At 36.1% G+C, this 23,432-nt stretch overlaps 1 protein-coding gene across 2 annotated transcripts in view; it reads left to right on the top strand.

Annotated features, from left to right (window-relative positions):
- Nucleotides 1–23,432, top strand: part of DCC (DCC netrin 1 receptor) — a 1,006,514-nt gene that overhangs the window by 816,613 nt on the left and 166,469 nt on the right. For both annotated transcript variants that reach the window (XM_090285089.1, XM_090285088.1), the window contains exons 13-14: nt 7,446–7,587; nt 20,069–20,179. In XM_090285089.1, the coding sequence (XP_090141215.1) occupies nt 7,446–7,587; nt 20,069–20,179 (253 nt within the window). The remainder of the gene's footprint in view (nt 1–7,445; nt 7,588–20,068; nt 20,180–23,432) is intronic.

Below are 23,432 nucleotides of genomic sequence, written 5' to 3'. Positions count from 1 at the left end.
TGACAATAATTTTAAAGGTCCCAGTTTTATTACTCTAAAAATATTGAGAACAACATCTAAAAACTATGGTTTTTATTCTCTTACTGAGCATTGTACAACCTTCAAACTAATGTTTCATTTTTTACAAACCCAGTTGGTATGTCAAGATCATTTCAGAAGGAGTACATTATTGCATATATTACCCTGAGATCTTACTGGTTATTTCCTGATAAAAGCATTTTATCACATATGTAACAGAATTTTCATATGGCACAATCCAGTATTTAAACTCTTAACTTTTTGTCTCAGTGTGCTTATATATCTGGGGAAATCAATTATCCTGAAGTTATGTCATTCACCTACTGCTCAGCTAGTATGTTGGTTTCTGTTCTACAACCAAAAAGGAATGCAAAATAAGTGGGCATTGTAGTTTCTGCCTTAAATTATACATTGGTCCGTTTTGGGTTTTTTTTTGTCTGTGTGTGTGTGTGCCTTTCAAGGGTTTAATTTTGCATATAATGCTGCTGATGTATTTATGTTCTGGCTTTAACTCTAGTTCCTGCATCAAGACTGTTATATTGCTTTTAGAAGTTTTATTTAGCAGAAATGAATAGTCTGAGACAGGGCCTAGTGATCTGAAAGAGTTAATGATCCTCCCTAAACATCTAGCTTACTTTCAGGCAATGATTTAGGCACTAGAGAATAAAGTCTATTGATACTGACAAATTCTGAAATGTATTATTCGTAAGATCACTTTATCATGAACTCTAGGGAACAACCAAATTGCTTTTTTTTTATAATGGAATTTTGTCAAAATGTGAATACCCTCTTGAAATTGCATTCCTAGTTTCTAGGATCTAAAAGAAAACAGGCCTGACTGCTAGGCTCTGCATAGCAAATTATCACAGGAAAATATGCCATTTTAAATCCAGGAGTTTGCAAAAAGAAGATGCTAGGTGCACGCCAGTTCTACCTCTTTTAGGGTAGACTATACTCTGTGTTTGGGGGTGATTTTCATGGTTAGTTTAGAAATATTTGGTTAATTTTTTTAGTTGACTGAGAAAGACTGACTAGCAGGAAAGATTAATTGATTTTTCTTAAAGTAATAAAAACCATATAGTTATATATCTGAGAATTAACTCCAACAGGGTTTTAGTAATCAATAGAGAAATCAATGTTTCTGTGGGCCACCCATCAGAATATGGTAAAATCTGCCATAAAGAACCCACTCTGTTAACACATTGCAACGAATGATTTTTGAGTGGCAAAGAAAGTTGTTTCCCAAGGAAGTGTAATCTAGCTGTTGTGGCCAAATGAGGTGTTCATGAAGATAATTCAGTCTGAATGAGAATCATTCATTCATTCATTTTTGTCTTTAATCACATAAGGCCAAAGTCATCTGATGACTCAATTCTTTGAAAAATTCTTTCACTGTTCAGTGCCCTTTTCTGTACTTTAAAATAGATGTTCACACTACTACTAATACTAACAATCACAAAATAAAATAAGAGTAGAACCTTATCTTTTACAGTGTTTTGATGTTTCTATGCTTTTTCTCACTGATCACCTCTCAACAACTGGATGGGAGAGAGGGATGACCATGAGATGCACAATTGATGCCTTTAGGTAACTGATTCCTAATGTCACTTAGCAAATTAATGAAAAGCTGAGTGGACGATTATGCTTCCTGTAATAGTACATGTTATTATACTTACAGAATATCTTTCATTTGCAGGATACTCTTCTCTCTTTAAACAACGATTTGAAACATCACGCTAGACAGAACATTTCATAAAATTTTCTAAACACACAGCTATAACAATTAAGGAGATCCTAGTGTATTTCCATGCAGCTGTGCCTAGGATTTGAGCTTTATTTAACATGTAGACTTAATTCTTAAAAGACATCTAGCATGTATTGTATGGAATAAGCATAAAGTTAGGGACCAGAGTTGAATTGGTCCTATCATAAGAGAAGATTCTATGGGCCACACTCAACTATTCTACTTTTTCCTAATAGAACTCTGAGTCTCATCTTTTAATAACCCAAGAAATATTTGTAAAAGGTTACATTGAAAGTATGCAAAATACCAGCCTACCAGAGTGTCAAATTGTCAGCATACCCATGGTGCCCTTTGTTCCCACGCACAATGATAGATTGGGGAGCTCACAGTGAAGGATTGGAAACATGTCTGACTTGCATTATGGGGTCAAGGCCCCTGTGCTGCTAAGTGAAGTGGGTTAGGTTAAGTTATTACCTTCCCCTTTTTTCTTTGGAATTGCTAAGGCTGAGCTCCCAGAACTTGATTAAAGGAACAAAGTGGTGGCATGTCAATTTCCCAGCATCAATTTAATTGTAGCCTAGTTTAAGTTAGCTAAGACATATAAAGATGGAACATATAGGAAATGGAGCGTATACCAGATGACGTTTCTCACACTGTGTGAATTTTTCTTTTAATTTGGTATGTGCTCATTGTATATACCTGCAAACAGTAGCTCCATGGTGAATGAGTATGGCATTCAGAGCCAGTGTCAGGAGGGATGTGTCTCTAAATTCAGGAAGAAGTAAGGTGATTAAGGATGTTCCTTCAGGAAGTCTAATCACAGCATACAGAAAAACAGTGGTAGATAGTAGTTGTGCCCCGTGAGAGATGCAGGAAGAGCTTTGGGGGTGATTCAGAAGGCCAGTAGGTCTGGGCAGTTCAGTATGGAAGCAGATAACATGCCTAGAGATTCAAAGGGGCAAGTAAATATTGTCAGGGAAGTGTCAGCCAGCCTCAGATAGACTCACAAGACTGGCTGCCGGAGGACTCGGTCTTAGCTGTCAGATGCTTTTAATGATCCAGGCAGGTTAGCATGGCAAAAGAACATTCATGAAGAAGCATGGCAGCATCCGTACCAGAGAAACCCAGGTACTAAAACTGGGACCCAAATCAAAGTGGATTTGCAGTATTTGATTTGAAGTTGAGCCACCTGAGAAATTGTCCCCGTGTGGCTTAGCATATTACATAACCAGGGCAGGATTTTTCAGAGTACATCAAGTTGAACACAATTTCTATAAGGGGTTCTCTTAGCACTAGCTATGAAGAGCAGGAAGCCACCAAGGCAGGGGGACAAAAGAAAGACTATTTTTTGGAAAGCTATTTTTAAACTAAACACATCTATAGATGAAGAAATGTTTGTATTATTTGAAAGTCATTAAATAATATTGCAACAAGTTAGCTTTCATATCTTTTAAAAAACAAAGCAGTATTTCTTGCCTGAATTTTAAAGTTTTATAAAATTTGATTTAAAATTAAACATTAGTCAACTCACATATCACCATATTTTTATAATTGCACAAATATTCAACTCAAAATTTATGTATTACCAGCAGACTTCTGGAAATGTGTCACACAAAGTACTTGCTAACATGGCTTTAGGTCATTTTGAACAACAGATGTCTACATGAACTCAATAATGTCAATTTTAGTATGCTAGCCAAATTTCTAACTTCACTTATCACAAGATATTTCATATTTATGATAGCGAAGTAAAAACATGCAAAGTCCTGAAGAATATTATATAACTGAAAGAAAAATATAGAGAGATTTTTATAATATATTACGGACATTTTATCAAATTCATACCTGGTTAGTATCATCCAGTGTATAGGTTTACCAAAAGGCAAAACAGTTTTTGGAAATTGTTCACACAGTTTAAACATAATAGTTTAAAGTAGTGTTTTATTAGTAAATTAATTTCTATCCTAGTTTGAAATTCAATTAGGTTTCAGATGATCACTAGAAATATTTACCAAGTATTTAAGTAAGTAAATGTCAAAGGTTAAATATTGCATGGTTATTGTATAATTTTGATATTTAGTTATTATTTATTCTAAATGATAAAAGTTAAAATGCCCTGCCCAGCACTAACTAGGGTATTATCAATATGGATAGCCTTTGTTTCTACATTCTCCGTGAATTATCATTTAATGATGCTGCCGGCAGGTCAGGTGAACATTTTTCTGAAAGTGGGTTATTTTTCAGATAGCCTTGTCCCAGTAAATGCACTATCATCTACTGAGTTGCTTATGCCCGAAACCTTAGGAGTCATTCTTAATGACTTTTCCTCCTTTACACTTGACAGTTGATAAATCACCAAGTCCTATCAAGTCTACCTCCAAAAATATATATTATATCTCTTCTCTTTTTTGCATTTTTCTCAGCTCCACCTTATTCCTTGGCCTCTTTTTTTTTTACACTCGTGCCTGAAGGTTCTATTGGCTACAATAAGAAATGTGAATAGTACTCTGTAAACTGGTCATTAAATATTTATGGATGAAAAGGAGTTTTATACCTGTTGCTAGGTAGCATATCTCTCTCAATGTTCCTTTTATATACAGAAGAAAACCAAGTCAATACACTAATAATTAGTCCTATATTCTGAGCATTGTTTCTGTTAACAGCCTTGCTTACTTTTTTTCCTATTCGTGTTTCTGTTAATGGCCTTGCTTACTTCTTTCCTACCCTTCTTTATTTTTTCCTTTCTTTACTCAACCCTTCCCCACTCGCTGTCTCGCAATCTCTTGATTTCTCACCTTCACCCGCTTTCCTTTCTCTTTCTTTCCTTTCTTTCTTGAAGTTGTTATAATTTCTTGCATAATAATTATGCACCAGCCCTCTGATGAAGTTTCCAAACAAGTTCCATTGTCTCTTTCAATCCACACCACAGTCCTTTGAGGTAGGTACTGTCATTAGCTCACTCATCCTGCAGATGAGGAAACATGGGCTCAGAGGGCTTAAGTGGCTCATTTACTGATAAGGAAGAGGGCTGATGTGGGTGACAGCACTGTGACCCTGGAGGCACAGGGATCCCGTGGGTAAAGCAATACTTTGAGCAATGGCTATTAATTAAGGTCTGAACTAGGGCACTGGCAGAGGGAAGGCAAATCAGGTGACAGGTGGGGGGTACAATAAAAAGAGGTTCTTTGAAGTGCTGTGGGCACTCTTTAATAAAGGTGCCTAGGGCCTCACCGAAAGCATATTTAATTCTTCAAGCAACTTTACATGAGATTCAGCAAGTCACCAGAAATTCAGCACAGAAAGAAGGGGCAGAGTGGAGAACTGATTTTCATTTCCATAGGTTCTTGCTATTGTTGAACCAAGGCATCCTTCTTTGCTACAAGGCCTCCTTGGAATGATGCCCTGCAGCTCCCTCCTGTGGGAATGCTCTCTAGATAAAACCACTGAGAATTTTGTTTTAAGGCTCTTTACTAAAGAAGCTGAATGTGTTTTGAAAGGAGTTTGTCCTCCCCTGTAGTTCACTCTAGAGAGAATAAGGCAAAATGTCAGGGTGCAATGGGATAAGTGGAATTAAAAATAGAAGGTGGTGAAATGTGGTTTCTGAAAAAAAATTGAGGTGTTGGGCTTATCAGTTTTGTGGCAGGGGGTGTTCTCTTAGTTACTATTCATAAGCACCTTGAGTGAAGGAAAGAAGAAGAAATAAATTAATGGGGTCCGTGGAAAAATTAGTACCACCTCCCCAAATTGGATGGGGCTATCTCAGACCACTAGGAAATAAAAGCCAATCAGACCCTTTCTTTTAAATCAATAAACCTGACTGCTTTTCACCATGATATTTGTAAGCTAATTTATTTTTTATGGTAACTAAAAAGGTGACGGAGGGATTTGGGGAAGCTTAGTTTTACAGTTTTTTATTTTCCAAATCTGAAAAAAATATATAGTGAAATTAATCCTTGAGTCACTGCAACAGTGAAAAGGATTAATTTCTCCCTCTCAAGTAATAAAAGGGCCAAAAGTCAAGTCACAGCTACTAGAATTGATTTTTCAAAAGTCAAAGGTCATGCGTTAAGTACTTTTAATAAAAGTCATTACCCGGCCTTCCCATGAAGACTAGATCATGTTATAAGAATTTACCCGTAACAGTGACAGCTTTAGGTGGATTGGTGAAGGGAACAGGCAATGAGTCTGAGCTACTGAGCCCTGGAAGAGCAGATCTTATATAGAAAAGAAATACATTACACCATAAAATAAAAGAAAATAGCTGAACATTTTCATTCAGCTTCCAAAAACAATATGATTTGCGATATCCGGCCATATCATCTGCAGAAGAATTTACACAGAAAGAATTTGAGCATCAGAATTTTTGCAATCTGCTGGTGTTTGCTTGAAATCAATGAGAAAGCATAAAAGGTGCTAATAAATTTAGCTGTTAACCACATATGTGGATGAAGAACATGATTGAATTACTTCCAAAGATGAGTAATAATCATTGTGAGGGTTAACCTACTAGCATGCAGGGTGTATAACAGATTCTATTAATTAATGGCTATAGGCATTGATATTAAGGTATTGGCTATGTGGGAATAATTTATGTAATCACTAAAAATCCCCAAATATGATAAATTAAAAATTATTTGTCAAAACTAAGTATTTCTCATGTAATCATTAGTATAATTAAGTTCTTCAGGCTTATCGGGTGATTTAAAATCATTTGGTAAACATACTAAGCACAGATATTCGCCCTTTTTTGGTATGTGCATTGAAATTCCAGTCACTATAAAACAGGTGAGAGGTCATTCAGTAAAGCCATAGCAAATTACTAACTGGAAACCCTAAGATTTTACCCCTCAGTCTAAGGTTTAATATCCTCATATGTATTTTTATTTTCTATTTGAAATTAAATTTGACTTTTTTAAAAAACAAGCTTGTAATCCTTAGAAAATGATGCTTTTTGACTTGCCAAGGGCTACTTATGGGAATGCCCACTGGTTATATTAAAACTTATTATTTAAATTCAGTTTTATTCCTTTCAAGAGCATTTTGTAGTAATAGAATTGCCAAGTAGACACTCTATGATTATGTATTTTAGTATGGAAAGATAAAAAAAAATGTTAGACTCAACAGTTGAATATCTTCTAGTGATGGCATAAGGTGACTTCTGGCCATTCACTTGATTCTGTGCCTCAGCTTCCTACTTTGTAAAATTGTTCATGGTGATGATCTCTGCTTTGACTACCTTGAAGCGCTGAAAAATAAAAATGAGTAGTGAACTACAACCAGAAGGTATAATCAGTCATCAAATCTTATTTACTTTTTTAAAACAACTTGAGAGCAGAGAACAAATTCACATGTGTATACACGGAGAGGTAGTAGGGGCAGATGAGTCTGTGTGTATTTAAGGCCATGGGTTCTTTGGGGAGCCAGGGACAGTATATCAATATTTTATTCATTAGTTCATCTCCTAAAGAACTTAGCTAATCAAATGAATTGTCAAAAAACTGTTGACAAAATTAAATGAATAGGAATACTGACAAACTGTAAGAACGGATTTAATTTGGTTCTAAGGGGAAATTCCTACCACTTTCTGCCTCTCTGCTTTCCACTTAGATTTGGGTCATTCTTTTACCCTGTCCTGTTGCTCATCCTTTCTCCAATGTTTTAATTTACACCCGTTACTTTACAGAGCATCAAAGTAAGCTGGCTGCCTCCTCCATCAGGAACACAAAATGGATTTATTACCGGCTATAAAATTCGACACAGAAAGACAACCCGCAGGGGCGAGATGGAAACACTGGAGCCGAACAACCTGTGGTACCTGTTCACAGGTCAGTGTTCACATGTGGAGTCTTGCATGTTTTTGGTGAATTAAACGCATTAGGGATAAAAATATATTCTCACTTCAAGGGAACATTCTTTTTTTATTCCCTCGCAGGTGGCATTTATTGGTCTGAACAAGAATACCTTTTATATTTTGAACTTTATCATTTCTATAATGCTTTCACTATATATTTTGTTTCTGGATGATCATCTTAATAAATGCATCATAAATTCATAGATTTTTTTATGCACATTAGTTTCTCAGTATTGCTGATTCTATGTAGCTCTTGTTGTTAAATAACTTTTAAATTTTAAACTAATAATTCTTAAAAGTCATCTAATCAAATGATCCCAAGCTTAGGCCACTTTGATCTCTTCTACCCCAATCTCCAGGGGTGATGATGAGGTTGGAAAATGAGAAGAAGGGGAGCTTGGGGAATAAACAGAGAGATTGTTCTCTATTTTATAAATATGAAAGTAAGTTCACGTTTATAAAAATATCGGTGGAATTCACAGTAGATTAAACATCTCCATGAAAACTAGACCCAGTTTTCATGCCAAGGAAGGAAAGAAGTCAGATGATGGCTGCATATTGTTGAGCTGACCATAGTTTGGAACAAATACCGAGCTTGCTTGGCCTCTTATCGTGTCTTCTGTGAGGCTGTGTGTCTCCGGCAATGACTGGATAAGAAGTGTGAGCTGTTTCTGTCTTTGTTAATCATTAGTCAAAATCCACTGACAGGTTGGGTTTTGTACCCAAGGAGAGTTCTCTGGGTGCTAGAGCGTCTGGTGAGTGTGCAAATGTGGGGTTCTCTCCTTGTCAATGAGCACATGCGTGATGGTGGCTTGGTCTAGGGTAGCAGCAATACTCAGGGCTCGATAACCCTAAGGAGAGCATAAGCTGGTGCCAGGGTTTTGAGAACAAAGCAAACAGCAGTGGGTCGGACAAGGATTGGTGGGGGAAGTTGAGCAAATCTGAGATGGCACATGAACTGTTTCTAGGACAATATACACACTAAAACCCAAAACTTACAGCTAATAACATAAAGTAAACTAGTATCGCAGGTAAGAAGAAGAGAAAGTAATGCCTTCTTTATTCCTTTCTCTATAATTAGTAATCAGCAGGCACCCAACATACACACACACTTTAAGCCAGTGTTCAGCCTGAGACTTGATGGAAATCTGGTCACCCTCTGCCTCAGGTTGTTTGACTTTTATTCCTATAAAATTTTAGCATAATGGTGAAAATGCTTTCAAGGCAGATTTCCAAAAGGCACACCACTTTTTTTATAGCTGGATAAAAATCTCCTTCAGGCAAGTATTGCTGAATCTAAGCAGAAGTCATGGTACTGATACAGAGAGACCTGATTAAGATCGCTGGGGAGAAGCAGGAGGGCCCATAGGAGGGGGTTGCTAAGGCAATGGAAAGCAGTCTGGGATAGAATTGGCTGAGAAGCTGGAGCCTCCCAAGCCAATGGAAATAAAAAGAGGGCGGGCTCTTTGGCTCATGAGCTTTCTTGGCTCCTGAGCCATCTCTCTCTCAGGCTCTTGCTCTGGCTCTGGCTCTGGCACTCTCAGGGTCTCAGGCTCTTCTTCCTCGAGGATGCCTGGATGATCATGCTGCAGCTGCCTGCATTTTCCAATGGGCAATATTTTGTATGGGAAGAAACTCCAGGCACAGCCTAGGGTCTGGCTGGCCAGGCAAAGGGTGGCAGGCTTGTTCTTTGGGTGTTCTAGAGGCATCAGGCTCTGAGGCAGAAGCCTGCCGTTCTTCCAAAATTCTGTAGCTTTTGTATCTTATGTTGTTTTAGTTTGTAAACTAACAGGAGAAAAATAGGAGAACCCAGGTGTTAGAGTTTTAGTTTCAATTCATAGGCTTAAGTAATTAAAAAGCTGTGACTTGATGGGCTTAAATGACTGGTTTTGAATAAGACTTACCTTTATCACCAAACCTTTGCCTCTGAAATTTTGCCTGGAGGGTGGCAGTGGGCAGCAGGAATCTCCTCCTCCAATTGGTTTTCGGTAACAGTACTCTACCATACTTTTTAAAAAGCTTAAGAAAAGCCAAGATTTTATGCCTTTTTCTCTAATGAAAAAATGGGAAGAAGGTAAAAATAATTGAAGTTGAAATGAGGTATGTGTTCTTCTGATATTTAATACAACATGTAGTTTAGTTTGAAAGAAATCACCAAACTTTTAAAATCTTGCTGAAAAAATTTAGTATAATTCCTGATATTTATGTTAGGCTAGAAAAAAAGACTCTAAGGATAATGTAATCAAAACCTTATATTTTAATAGATATGGGCACTTAATGTCCTGAAACTTTTTTTCATCATTGCTTTTCTTTCTCAAATGCACAAAATTAAAAATATAAAATAAATTTTTCATGAAGTAATTAAAGGATGTGCATTTCAATAGCAAAACTAAGGATTGAATATTCAATTTACAGAACTCTATAAAGGGTGAATAACCATGATAAAATGTTCAATCTTATTAGTAGAGAAATGCAAATTAAAACAAAAATTATTTAGCATTTTTCTTTGATTAAAGTAATAAAGATAAAAAGGAACGATGCTACCTTGTTCTGGAAATCATATCAGAGAAATATGAACTTTCATATACTGCTTGTGAGACAGAAAATTTCTAGAATATTTCTGGAAATCATGTGCATATGCTATATACAGCTGTATATATGTATATGTATATATTTAAGATGAATAAATGTATGATTCAAGTTCCAACTCCTAGGATTTATTCTAATTCTACAACCATATATTTTGCAATGTTTTTAACTCTAAACATGTTTAACTGATTCATTTTCACTTTAATAACAAATAATAAAAAAGACCCCAAGTATACAATTATAGACAGTTAACTAGAAATTTCAAACATAGAATATTGTATGTATATCTATTGAAAAAAATGTAATGTAAAAATGCTAACTTATATGTTAAATATTTAAGACATATGTGACTAACTCAGTTTTAAATTAGCAATAGTATATACAAAGTCATATTTTTAAACCAAAAATTATGAAATCATTGGAAAATATTTAAAGTAATACATGCCAAAATATTAATAGTGACTGTTACTAACTTTTGTAACAATAAAACGTGTAGTTGTAAATACATGTATAAAGTGAAAAATAGGAAGTCAAGACTCTAGTATCATGTTATAATTTGTACAACTGTTGATTACAGAAATTTAAGATATCCTCCTGCTAAAGCTAACTGTGTACACACTGAACAGCTAAGAAGTGAGTGGTCTGGAAAATAAATGTGGAATAGTAGCCACATGACCAAAAGAACTTGATGGTGTGAACTGCTTAGTATTTGTGCAATTTTTTTTGGCAAATGGAATTTATTACATCCAGCTCAGTATTATCAAATCAAGATTCTGATTCCCCAAACACACAAACTTAAAGGATTTTCTCTCTACAGAAGGTATAATCATTTAAATATATAATAATATATAGCAGCAAGTATTAGCCTTTTCACTATCAAAGACTTTATATTAGTCTTAAGGCTGCTGTAACAAATTACCATTAACGTGGTGGCTTAAAACAACAGAGATTTATTCTTTTGGATCAGGAAGTCAAAAGTCCACACACAGTATGTCAACGGGGTTGGTTCTTTCTGGAAGCTCTGTGAGATAATCCACCCTGTGTCTCTCTCCTAGCCTCTGGTGGTCGCTGGCAATCCTTGACATTCCTTGGCTTGTAGATGATTTGCTCAAATCTTTGCCTCCATCTTTGCATACCTTCCTCTGTGTATCTCTCTTTCCTCTCTTTGTCTTATAAAGACACCAGTCATGGGAGAGGGACCCCAGAAGAAATCCAGGATGATTTCATCTTGAATTCTTAAACTTTCTATCTCTGCAAGGACCCTATTTCCAAGGCAGGTCACATTCTCACATTCCAAGTATACATGAGTTTTAAGGGGGGGCACTATTCAACTTGCCACAGACACCTTTTATTATTTTTTTCTCTCAAGGACAATTATTTTTTTTTCAGATTTAATGTGTTTTATTGATTAAAATATTACATTTGTGCCAATTTCCCTTCCCTCTGCTCCCCTCCACCCGGTGGCCCCCCTCCCTCCAGTTGTCCCCCCCTTTTAGATTATGTCCATTAGTTGTGCATACAGTTCCTCCCAACCTCTCTCCGTCTATTCCATTCCCTCCTACCTTGATCCCCAATTCCTATATCATCTCCCTCCCTTTCCCCATTCCCCCTCCCTGTTGACCTCCCCCCAATATGCTTCCCGTACCCACAGTTCCTTTTCCACTCTCGTTGCCTATTTAGTTTGCCTTTGTTTCATCTCCCTAGCTTCTGTTTTTTTAAACCAGTCCCTTTAACATCTCATATAACAGTGGTTTGGATCTAATGAACTCTTTCAGTTTTATTTTGTCCTGGAAACACTTTCTCTGTCCTTCTATTCTGAATGACAATTTCGCTGGATAGAGTATTCGTGGTTGTAGGTTTTGGATTTTCATTACTTTGAATATTTCTTGCCAGTCTCTTCTTGCCTGTAGGGTTTCCCTTGAGAAGTCAGCTGATAGTCTAATTGGGACCCCTTTGTACATAATTCTTTTCTTCTCTCTTGCTGCTTTTAAGATTCTCTCTTTATCTTTAATTTTTGACATTTTGATTATAATGTGTCTTGGAGTGGTTCTCCCTGGGTCCAGTCTCTTGGGAACTCTCCTTGCTTCCTGGACCTGCAAGTCTATTCCCTTCCCCAAGTCTGGGAAGTTCTCCTTTATTATATTTTCACTCAGTTTTTCAAGTTCTAGTTCATCTTCCTCATTCTCTGGCAAACCAATGATTCTTATGTTGGGCCTTTTATAGCTGTCCCAGAGGTTTCTGATCCTCTCATTGTTGCTTCCCATTTCCTCTCACTGCATTGGTTGACTGCTTGTTCCTTCTCCATATTCCAGTTTGTTGAAATGAACTCTGGATTTTTTTTTCTCACCATCTATCTCGTATGCGGTTTTGTTCCTTTCGTTATGAAATTTTTTCGCTTCTTTCTTATCTTTTTCCTGCTCTTTTGTGAATTCTGTAAGCCACCTGATAACAATGGCCCAGAACTGAGCCTCTGACAGGTTTCTTATCTGTTCATCTGTCAGGTTCTCTATCTGCTGCCTGGTGAGTTGTGTCACCGGGATTTCTATAGTTGTCTGCCTCATTTTGACAGATGCGTTTTGTTTTCTTGGGCCGGCTGTCGGGGGCAGTGCCTGTGTACGCATCACAAATCAGCGACCGGCGCCTGTCTGCGACCTATTTCGCAGCCCTGTGGTGCTTTCTTTGGGGGCGGGGGTCCAAGATGGATTCACACAGTTATTCAGCTAGGAGACCGGGATCCGTCCTCCGGCCCCCCTGGGCCTCACTGTTCAAGGCGATGCGGCGGCCGCTCTCCCCAGCGCCGGAGTCGCGCACTGCCAGGGGCTTGACCGCAGCCGGGACTCCTCGCCGGGGTTGCGCACCGCCAGGGGCTTGACGGATCCGGGATTCCTCGACGCCCCGCCGCTGTCCGGGTGCGACCGCAAACAGCACTGCCCTCTTTAACTCTTACCTGCCCAAATGGCACCGCTGGTTTATAACTTCATATGTTGGACTTCCGTGTAGTTTTATTTTCTGGAATTTCTAGTTATCCTTTGTTTTGAAGTAGTTGTATTCCTCTCTAGTTGTAGAGGGAGACCTAGAGTGTCCGTCTAAGCCTCCATCTTGGCCGGAAGTCCCTCAAGGACAATTATTTTTAATTGCATGCTCTGATAAACTTGATTTATTAAAAAAATTATTTAGTCCTACATTTTTATTTATCTAAATTTTGTGTGACAATTAGAACTTCCAACCATAAGATAACCCATCACCACTCTGGTTTAATATCATCCCAGCAGATAGCAAAGAAATAGGTTAGCTTGTTATTAGAATAGCTTGCAAATATCTATTCCCATCTTTATAGATTTGTAGGAGTCTTGACTCTAAATCTGAAGCCTTCATTCATACTGTTCTTTCTTCATTTTGATACTTATAAAATGTGTTTGGGAATGCAAACATAACCTGAGCAGTTATGTTCACAACTGTAACTGATCTTTATTGCATAAAAATCACACAGACTCTATTTTTAATTTGCACTGAAGAAATAAATAGAGCCAGAGAATAGCCTCATGGCCTAAAAACATTGAAAACAAGTTGTTCAAAACTACTACCTTCCTTTCCTCTGCTCTGTGACCTGACTTCCACAATGCCTGTTGCATTTCCAGGTGTTGTGGAAATGTCTTCAATACTACAAAGCGTGCCTCACACTGGGAGGTTGGCTGTGGTCTTGACTTGTCCCCAGGTTGTATTTTGTAGCTTATGCATTCTCTAGTAAGCAGAAGGAATTGATTTTCTATAGGAATCTGTAGTACTTTAAAATGTACAGGATCTGACCCCATCATTTCAATACTTATAAGACATGTGGATATATTGATTTAGCTGTTGGAAAATTGGAAATGCCAGAATGCTTCATTTGATGATATAAATACATATTTAGGTATAGAGACACACACATTTTTTTATAACCTTCTATGTGTTATACAGTTGCTTGTTTTTTGTGTGTGTGTTCTGCTAGGATAATGAGACATCTGCATTAAAAAAGTTATTCAGAATTATAACAAGGATTTAAATCACAGTTATCAGTTTATTGTGGAAATCCATGTCAACTAAATATTAAAGTGCTGTTTTTAATTTTTTAGTGCTCCTCAGAAAAGGTTGCTTGGAATTGAATTTAGTTTCCTTGTGTTTCATGATCAATATAGAATAAACATAGTGATAAACATGCATTGATATTTTATGGACTAAAAAATTGAAACAATAGCATAGAAATTATATAACAAGATTAACATTAAGGGAATAAAGGGACATTATATTGTTTGAATAATACATTGTCTCTTGCCATAAGTTCTAAGAAATTAGAAATAGAACAGAAGAATTACAGAGCTTGAAGGCACTTAGTAGTGTTGGGGATAGAAAAGACAGACGGCAATCTGCTACAAACAATAAAATTTTTACAGCTAAGAAAAGAATTGCTACCTACACCATACTTTCTTTAGAATAAAATTATAGTTAGAAGCAGCTATGAAACACATGCACACACGCACACACACACACACATACACACACACTCTTCGAGAATGAGTCTGAATGAAGCAGAGCAGGAACTACACCATTCATCCCACCCAAAGGCCTTGTTTTACAGAAGAGGAAGCTGAGTTCTGAAGCCTGACTTCACTAAGATCTATCACTAGTTAAAGGGATGATTCCAACTAAATCACAGATGATCTGGTTCCTGGTTATGTGCCATTTGTACTATACAGTGTTGTTGTCTTTAGCTTACTTGATCATAAATGACTGGCTATTATATGAATCTGTAAATAATCATTGATATTAAAATATTTTAAAACATTTGCAACACTAATATTTCCCACATCAACTTTGACAACAACCACTATGCTAAAAACAAAATATAGAGATTTCTCAAAATATTAAAAATAGAACTACCAATGACCCATCAATCATCCGTCTCATTTCTGAGTATATATCCAAAGAAGTTGAAACTGGGATCTCAAAAGGATATCTGTACTTCCAGGTTTATGGCAGCATTATTCACAATATCCAAGATAAAGAAATAACCCAAATGACTACTGACAAAGGGATTTTTTTAATGTGGTATGGGCATACAATGAAATATTATTCAGCCTTTAAGAAGAAGTAAATCCTGCCATTTGCAACAACTTGGAAAACATGCGAAGTGAAATATCTCAGTCACAGGGATGGGCTGGGAGGGGGGAGCAATGGGGGAAAAATGGGACAACTGTAATTGAATAACCAAAAAATAAAATAAAAATAAAATAAAATAAAAGAGGCCTAACCTATAAATTCTCTTTAATAAAGAATCATTCTTTGAAATAGGAGAGAACATGAACATTTCTAGCAATTATAACAGAAGATAGAGCTTAAAAAAAATAAAGAAATATCTCAGTCACAGAAGGGTATATACAGCATGATACTGCTTACATGAGGTATCTAAAATGTCAAACTCATGGAAGCACAGTATAGAATGGTGCTTGCCAGTGGAGAAGGAGAGAGTAAATGAAGAATTGTTCAATGGGCATAAAGTGACAGTTATGCAAGATATGTAAGTTCTAGAGATCTGTGTTGCAACGCAGTGCCTATAGGTAACAATACTGTTTTGTGCACTTAAAGCTTCTTAAGAAGGAATCTCATGCTAAGTGTTATTATCATTTAAAAAAGCAACAAGAAACAAGAGTTTTGAGGCCATAATAAATACATTGATTACTTTGATTTTGTTGATGTATCACAATCTTTGCACATGTCTAAAGTCATCAAAATGTATACATTAAATGTGTGCAATTTTTATATATGAAATAAAACTCAATAAACCTGAAAAAAATCTCCATAAGAATAAAAGCATTATAAATATTTTCAAATTTAATATGTATAAGAATTATTTTTATCCTCAACCAAGGACATGCTTATTGATTTTAGAGAGAGGGGAGGAGCAGGGAAGAGAGAGAGAGGGAGAGAAACATCTATGTGAGAGAGAAACACTGATCAGTTGCCTCTAGCATGTGCCCTGACTGGGACCAAACCTGCAACCTGGGCATGTGCCCTGACCAGGAATTGAACCTGTGACCTTTTGGTTTACGGGACAAGGCTCCAACCACCTGAGCCATACTGGCCAGGGCTATAACAATCTTTTATTTACATATTCCCATTTTATTGATGAGAAAAATTAGGCAAAGAGAGACAGGTGGGCAAGTTTTTCAAGGTCACACAGCTAATAAGTTCGAGAGCAAAACTTCAAGTCTAATTTTGGCAGAATTGAAAACCTATACTCTTAACTCTTAAACTGTAGTTAATATACTGCTGACCATAAACAAAAAATGTGTAGTTGTCTGATTGTATAAAGGGATAGATAGTGGGGTAACACAGGGATGGAAAGAGATATCTATTGAATAAAAATTAAAGATTACTTTTGCAGCTATAGATCTAAATAAGTAGCAAGGGTTAAATCAATGCTTTTCCTATCAATTCATTTAAAAAATACTGTTTAATATTTCCACTAGTCCAACACAGGAAACACTTCCCGGATGACAACTCTTAGAAATACAATCATATAATTCAATAGCTTTTGCTTACTAATGGCTTCCCTCTCCATACGCCACCTCCAATGAATGAATAAACAAATCAATCAATCAATGTGGTGTTGAAAGATTTTTGATATCACCTCTCAGGGCTGTAGCCAGAAATATTGCTGTTTCATGGTGATCAGTGGTCAAATTCTTGAAGATACCTCCTTTTTCTCACAGGGTAACATTTTTTTTTCTAAGTGGAATAACAACCTAACTCTATACTGAATTTTGGGTTTTATTGATCTTTTAAGTTGATCCATTGTTAAATTAATAAGATCATTAATTCTATTTTTTCTGCCTGTCCATTATTCAGTTCTGGATATAACCATATTAGACAAACATTCCTTACGTATTTTCACAGTGCTTTTGCATTTGCAGCTCACGTCCCTCGTACATCCCCAGCCTTGGCCAGGTGGGCTTCGATGAGAACATGCTCTGTAGGGCCCAGTGGGAGATAGGACAGAGCCGGCAGTCTTCACCCAAGAGCAGTCCAGGTGGTGATTTAAACACTGCACAGTGGCCTTGCATAATTTCTCTGAGCCATATAATCTTGATCTCTGAAGTAAAGTAACAATGTATTCTGTGCCAAAATCACAGGGTATTTGGAAGTCAAGTGAGAAAATAATATGCAAGTGTTTCCTTATCTTTATATCCATTACATGCTCAATTTTATAAACCATTTTTAAAAGCAGTTTGCCTTTTGAGTCTCAAAGGAACCTTTGAGATAGAAAAATAGCTATTATTACCTAATTACTTTCTATGGAAAATTGAGATTAGAAGAATTTCAATACATCTAAAACTTGCCTGGACAGGTACCCCTCACAGCAAAGAAGCAGGAATATTTGCAAACTAGAATTCTGAAGGTCATGTCCAGATTGCCTCTCTGAAAAGCAAAATTTCTGTTTCTGCTTATCACTGCATTCTACACTTAGCTAGACCTACAAGAGGATGCCAGGTTTAAATTTGTTGATAAAGGTTTGTTACAGAACCAGAAGACTAGGGTGAAGGTATTTTGAAAGAGGAATTTAATATTTTATCCTGCTGTGTAAAACTAGGCTTTATCTATTGGTAATACTATGGTAAAGCAGATCCAACGCAATCTAGGAAAGAACTTTTCTAACAAGCAAAGCTGTTCTAAGTGGATTCCCTCACTTGGTGACTTTCTCATTCCAAAGGTATTTGTACTTTATTTACGGGGCCACTTTGTTAGATGTCCAGCATTATATGAGCCATTTGACTAAACATTTAGATTTCTTTTAATATTGGGATTCTGTGTACATATTTAAATGTTTTTTAATACTTAAGCAAGCATATGTATCTAGGTGTTTGTAGTGAGAGAGATTCTACAGCTATCTACTAGAATGAAATGCAATTATTTTTTTTAACTAACATTAAACTAAATATAATACATCAAAGAAATTTGGTAGGGTCTTCAGGGTAACCTAAGATACTTGACTACAGATGACATGAAGAGGGTGACATGCACAGCTCCCCAGCCTATAGGTTTGGAAGGGATATTGTGATAAGTAGCTTGGGCTGGACAAGGGAGACCTAGCTGAGAAGACACTTAATAGATGGTCTCTAAACTGCCTTCTCATGTTAACTTCAAGAGGTTATCAGTGAATAGGTAAGCATTCCTTCCCAAAGTTGTCTCCCTTTTAGTTCCTTTGATTTCTTGGAAGACCTTTGGAATCCCTGGACCACAGTATCAACAATACTTGTGAAAGGGTGTAAATATTAACAAAGAGCAGACAAATGCCATTTTAACCAAAGGACAAATGAAAGTAAGTGTAAGCCTACACGAGGCATGACAAAGACCTTATGTTCAACAGTACGTGTTTGCCACCTTGCTGATGATGCTGCTGATGTTGCATATTGTATTTGATCATCATAATTTCTTTGTGTGTAACACTTTCTTAGTGGGTCCTTCGACAACTGTTTTATGTGTGTGCCTTCCATGTGTCAGGCACTGTAGCGGGCTCTGTGGACATACAGTTAAAACATCAATAATAACAAAAACTGTAACAGCACCACACCATTCTGAGGCCATGTCTTCATGGAGCTTTAGTCTATTTGATAAAATCAGAAGCCCTTCACGAGACATTTTGTGTTATAGGTACCTTTGTGTGGGTGAGTTAATCAAGTTGTCGTCTCTATAGTACTACTTATTGAAGGAAATATCCCCTTGACATTAAGACGTCCATTCTAACCATCACTTAAAACACTGTCTCCTCTTAGTAGTAAGTTATACTTCTCCTTGATACCAAGGCGTATTATTCTCCTATGCAAAAATCTACAAATACATAATTTGTACATGATATAAGCATCATTTCTCCAGTAGTTTATTTTCTTTATGAATTTTCTATAGCACCAAATGTTTGTGCCATTTCAGAAAATACAAACAAACAAAGAAATATTATATTTTTATCTTTATCAGGGTTGTTCAACACCTTGAGATTTGACTTTTCAATTTCAACTGAGTCCTCAACATCTCCAAAAAAGTCACATAGCCTTTTGACAAGTGTCATTTATTTTCCAGTAATTTGTCATGTTAATGACTACTTTGCAATTTAGCTAAAAGGAAATCTATTTATATTAAAAATCTATATATATCACACTACTGATCCATAGGGCCTCTCTCAGCTACCTGTGCTCTCTGTGCACCCTAAAATAAGCCTGCAGTGCACAAGTTAATATGTCCACATTATCATAGAGACAGACTTGCAGCATGCTCTACTGTCGAAATAATACAAAACACAGTATGCCTTGTGAGAGTTTTGGGAGACACAACCCAAAGTTGTTGGGTTTTTTTGTTTCTGTTTTTGTTTTTTCTGAAGTGCAGTAGCTTTGATTTCTTTTTTCTTGGTCCAAAGAAAATATAATCACTGACCTTGAATGGATGATGAAGACATAAATTTTTAGATTGACGGTTCTTGATTTATAAGCAGGCCTCTTCCAGACTGTGAGGAAAAATGAAACTTGCTATTTCTGATTATTTCTTCATCGTTCATATTTTATATTCTGCATCTGCCCTGAGGCTATTTTCAGGGATACATTTTTATAAACTGGAAAAAATAAATGAGAATATATGAAAAATAATTTGATTTTTTGCTGTAATATGTCTGACCTTTTGGCCAAAATAACAATAATTACCACAGCAATCACAAACAACATAAAACATGTCTACTGTTGTTAAAATTTAACAAACACTTTTGAAACTCTGCTAAAAATACTGTTATATTTTTTCTTTCTTTCTTTTTTTTTTTTTTTCCTTTGTGGAAAACTCTTTCATAGGACTGGAGAAAGGAAGTCAGTACAGTTTTCAAGTGTCAGCCATGACAGTCAATGGCACCGGACCTCCTTCCAACTGGTACACAGCGGAGACCCCAGAGAATGATCTAGATGGTAAGCCCTTTCCTCGGTCATTACCACTCTGCTTCCTCTCTTCTTTGTTTCTTTAGTTTCAAAGCCTCCCTTTAGAAATATTCATGAACTTCATCTTTGGGAATATTTACTTTCCCTATATCTTTAGATGCAAAACAAAGCAAATTTTTTAAAAATCCTTAATGAATATAGAGTCTTCAACAATACCTGATAAATATAAATTATGTATTGATTATAGTCCTTAGATGTTACTTTTTTCAAGATAACTTGAAATTATCTTTTTTCTATTTATTTTATTTTGAATAATTGACCTTAAGCATTTTTGTCATAGGAAATGCTACAATTTCTGATAATCATGAAATATAATTACTTTGCATAGTTTCTTTTGCTTTTTATGATGCTTCTGCAAAACAGAAAGTTGTAGTTTTGATTTGTTTATGTTATGATTATTAAAATATACTTTAATTTTTTTATTTATGATTTTAGATAGAGACAGAGACACATCAATTTTTTTGTTCCACTTACTGATGCATTCATTGGTTGATTATTGTATGTGCCCTGACTGGGGATCAAACCTGCAACCTTGGCATATGGTGGACAATGCTCTATCTAAATGAGCTACCTGGCCAGGACTTCACTTTTTTGTTTAAAAGACAATTGGCCTTACTTACTTAATTGGTAGTTTTTAAGATTCATATAAAAGTCATATATCAATAAATTAAATGTAAGTAAAATTTTCAAAATTAGCAGATGAGAAATGCTTTATGAAATAAAAATATCATAACTAAATAAAAAAATTAAAATCAAGAGAAAGGGCTAATGGAAACAACAGAAGAAAAAAAATAAATAACAAAATACAAATACATCATAGAGATTTAGACTTGCAAATGAAAGAGGGAGAAAGTTATGAAAATGAGAGGTACTTGAAAAAAATAAGTTATAATTGTAAACTTATAATTAGGTAATCAAAACTGGGACCAAGTAAAATGGCTAAAAGAATGAATACATGTGTATTGAAAAGGGGATGATACAAGATGACCGTCTAAGTAACTGGCAATGAAATTCCCTCATTACTAACTAGATTAGATTTGAAAGTATCCAAGTTACTGGATGGCAAACATTCTACATTCCTTCATTTTTCTATTCTCTTTCTCTCTTCCTTCTTCCCTCCTCAATTTTATTCTTATTCTGGTTCATCTTCTATCACCCTTTCTCAAGTCTGTCTTCTCCTCCTCTTCTTCAAACTCATCATTCTCATTTTTCTCTTCCTCAATCTTTCCCTTCTTCTCTTTCTAAATAACTTACCCTAATCTGTGATTTTAATATAGTTACCGATTATGTTTTAGAAAGTAATGATCACAGCAGTAAAACAATCAACTAAGGGTGTTTCCACAATAATGATAACCACTTCCATGTGACAGCACATTCATTCAAAGAATATTGATAGAAAGTTTACTAAGCATTAGGCACTGTGCTTAGGTCTGAGGATATAATAATAAATAAGAAAGTCATGAATCTTTTCTTGTAGATCCTAGAGTGTAGCAAAGAAAGACAAATATTCTAAGTAAAGTCCTAGGCAATTGCCATTTTATAGTTCAAACCTGGTTAAATATTGGCAGTGTCCTATCTATCAACATAGGATGGATAGCTAGATAGATAGGCAAATAAATAGACAAACATATGGATGATTTGCATTCAAACTGAGACTTGAAGGATAAATAGGAACTAGCTATGCCAAAGCATGCATCAGAAATTGAGAGGGGAAGAAGAGAGGGCAAAGCAAGGTAAATGCAGGTTTGAAATCAAGACAGACAGTGTCACTGTCAGGGGCCAGAAATAAAGGCCATAAAGACTGAAACACACAGATGACACATGATGGGGTTTGTCACCGAATGAAGGACTTTGAACTTTCCTAAGACTGTCATTCAAGTAACAATATGCTTTATCCTAACCAAGTCATTAAGAGATTTTTAAAAATAGTCACTTAATCATACATGAATTTTCAAGAGGTTACTCACTTTAAAAAATATATCAGAAGTAGGCTAACATGGACTATCAGTTAGGATAAACTTAGAGGTAATATTACGTTTCATGGAAAAGTATATTGAAGCCCTGAAGATGTTATTTAAGCTATACAAATACCTAATTTTTCTATTTTACTTGAGAAATAACTTTTAAAGTTTGTATACTTATTCTTTAACTTGTCTTAGATAACATGCCCATAAATTGAGAAGTTACGGAGCTACACAGTTGTACTTCACTGACAGGTTAGGGAACATTCATTTTTGTAATTATTTATGTACATACATTAAGTCATCTATTTATTTACTCACAGTGTATTTCTTCTTGAAGGTCTATATATAATAGACATTTTTTTAGGTATTAGGAGTAAAGCAGTGAATAAAGTCCCTATTCTCAAGGAGTATATATGGTATTGAGATAGAGACAGTGATAAATGCTAAAGAAAAATAAAGCATGGTTGAGGGAATAGCAAATGCTTGGAGAGTACTGCTCTTTATAGGAGGTTGAGAAGATTTCTCTGATGAGGTAAAATATAAGCACAGACCTTAAGGCAGTGAGGGAGGCAGCCTTGTGAATAGGCCAGACAACAGCCCTCTAGGCAGAAGTACCAGAAGAACAAACATCCTGGTGGCTGAAGTGTGCCGGGAGATCAAGGTCACTGGCCTAAGCCATGAGGCCGTGACTTGTCTTACTGAAAGAATAAAGGCAGGGTAAGGTAAACAAATGCCTTATTTTTCTATTCTACTTGAGAAATAACTTTTAAAGATGGTATACTTGTCCTTTATCTTTCCATCTACCCTTATGGGATATATATTATTAGCCTGACTTGTAAAGAAGAGTAACTTAAGCTAAGACACTTTTAACTACATCACATCACTCAGAAACCGTGGAGCTGAAACTCAAGGCCAGGTTTGGGAAGTGAATGTCCAGTGCAGGTTATCAGAACAAAGCCTGCACTAATGCTCTGGAACTGACCCTGTGATAATAGGAGACAATGATTGAAGGTAAAAGATTCTAAGAAATGAGGTCATATCACTTACCCAAACCAAGGGACAATATCTCTTACTGGAAGAAGTGGGAATAAGTGGGGCAGAGGTGCTGAAGCTCCCATAAAATACGCAGGATGAATGGGACTCTCCTCTTGACTTATGTGCTCTTTCTCCTCCCTCAACTGACTCACAGTCTCAGGGAATCTAAAGTGTAATATCACAGCTCCTGGGATGGCACAAAACTTTTGCTTAGCTGCATGCAT

Source organism: Furipterus horrens, unplaced genomic scaffold, assembly GCF_987537825.1.
Source record: "Furipterus horrens unplaced genomic scaffold, mFurHor1.1.pri manual_scaffold_8, whole genome shotgun sequence".
NCBI classification, from domain to species: Eukaryota; Metazoa; Chordata; class Mammalia; order Chiroptera; family Furipteridae; genus Furipterus; species Furipterus horrens.
This window is presented reverse-complemented; position numbering and strand designations above follow the sequence as displayed.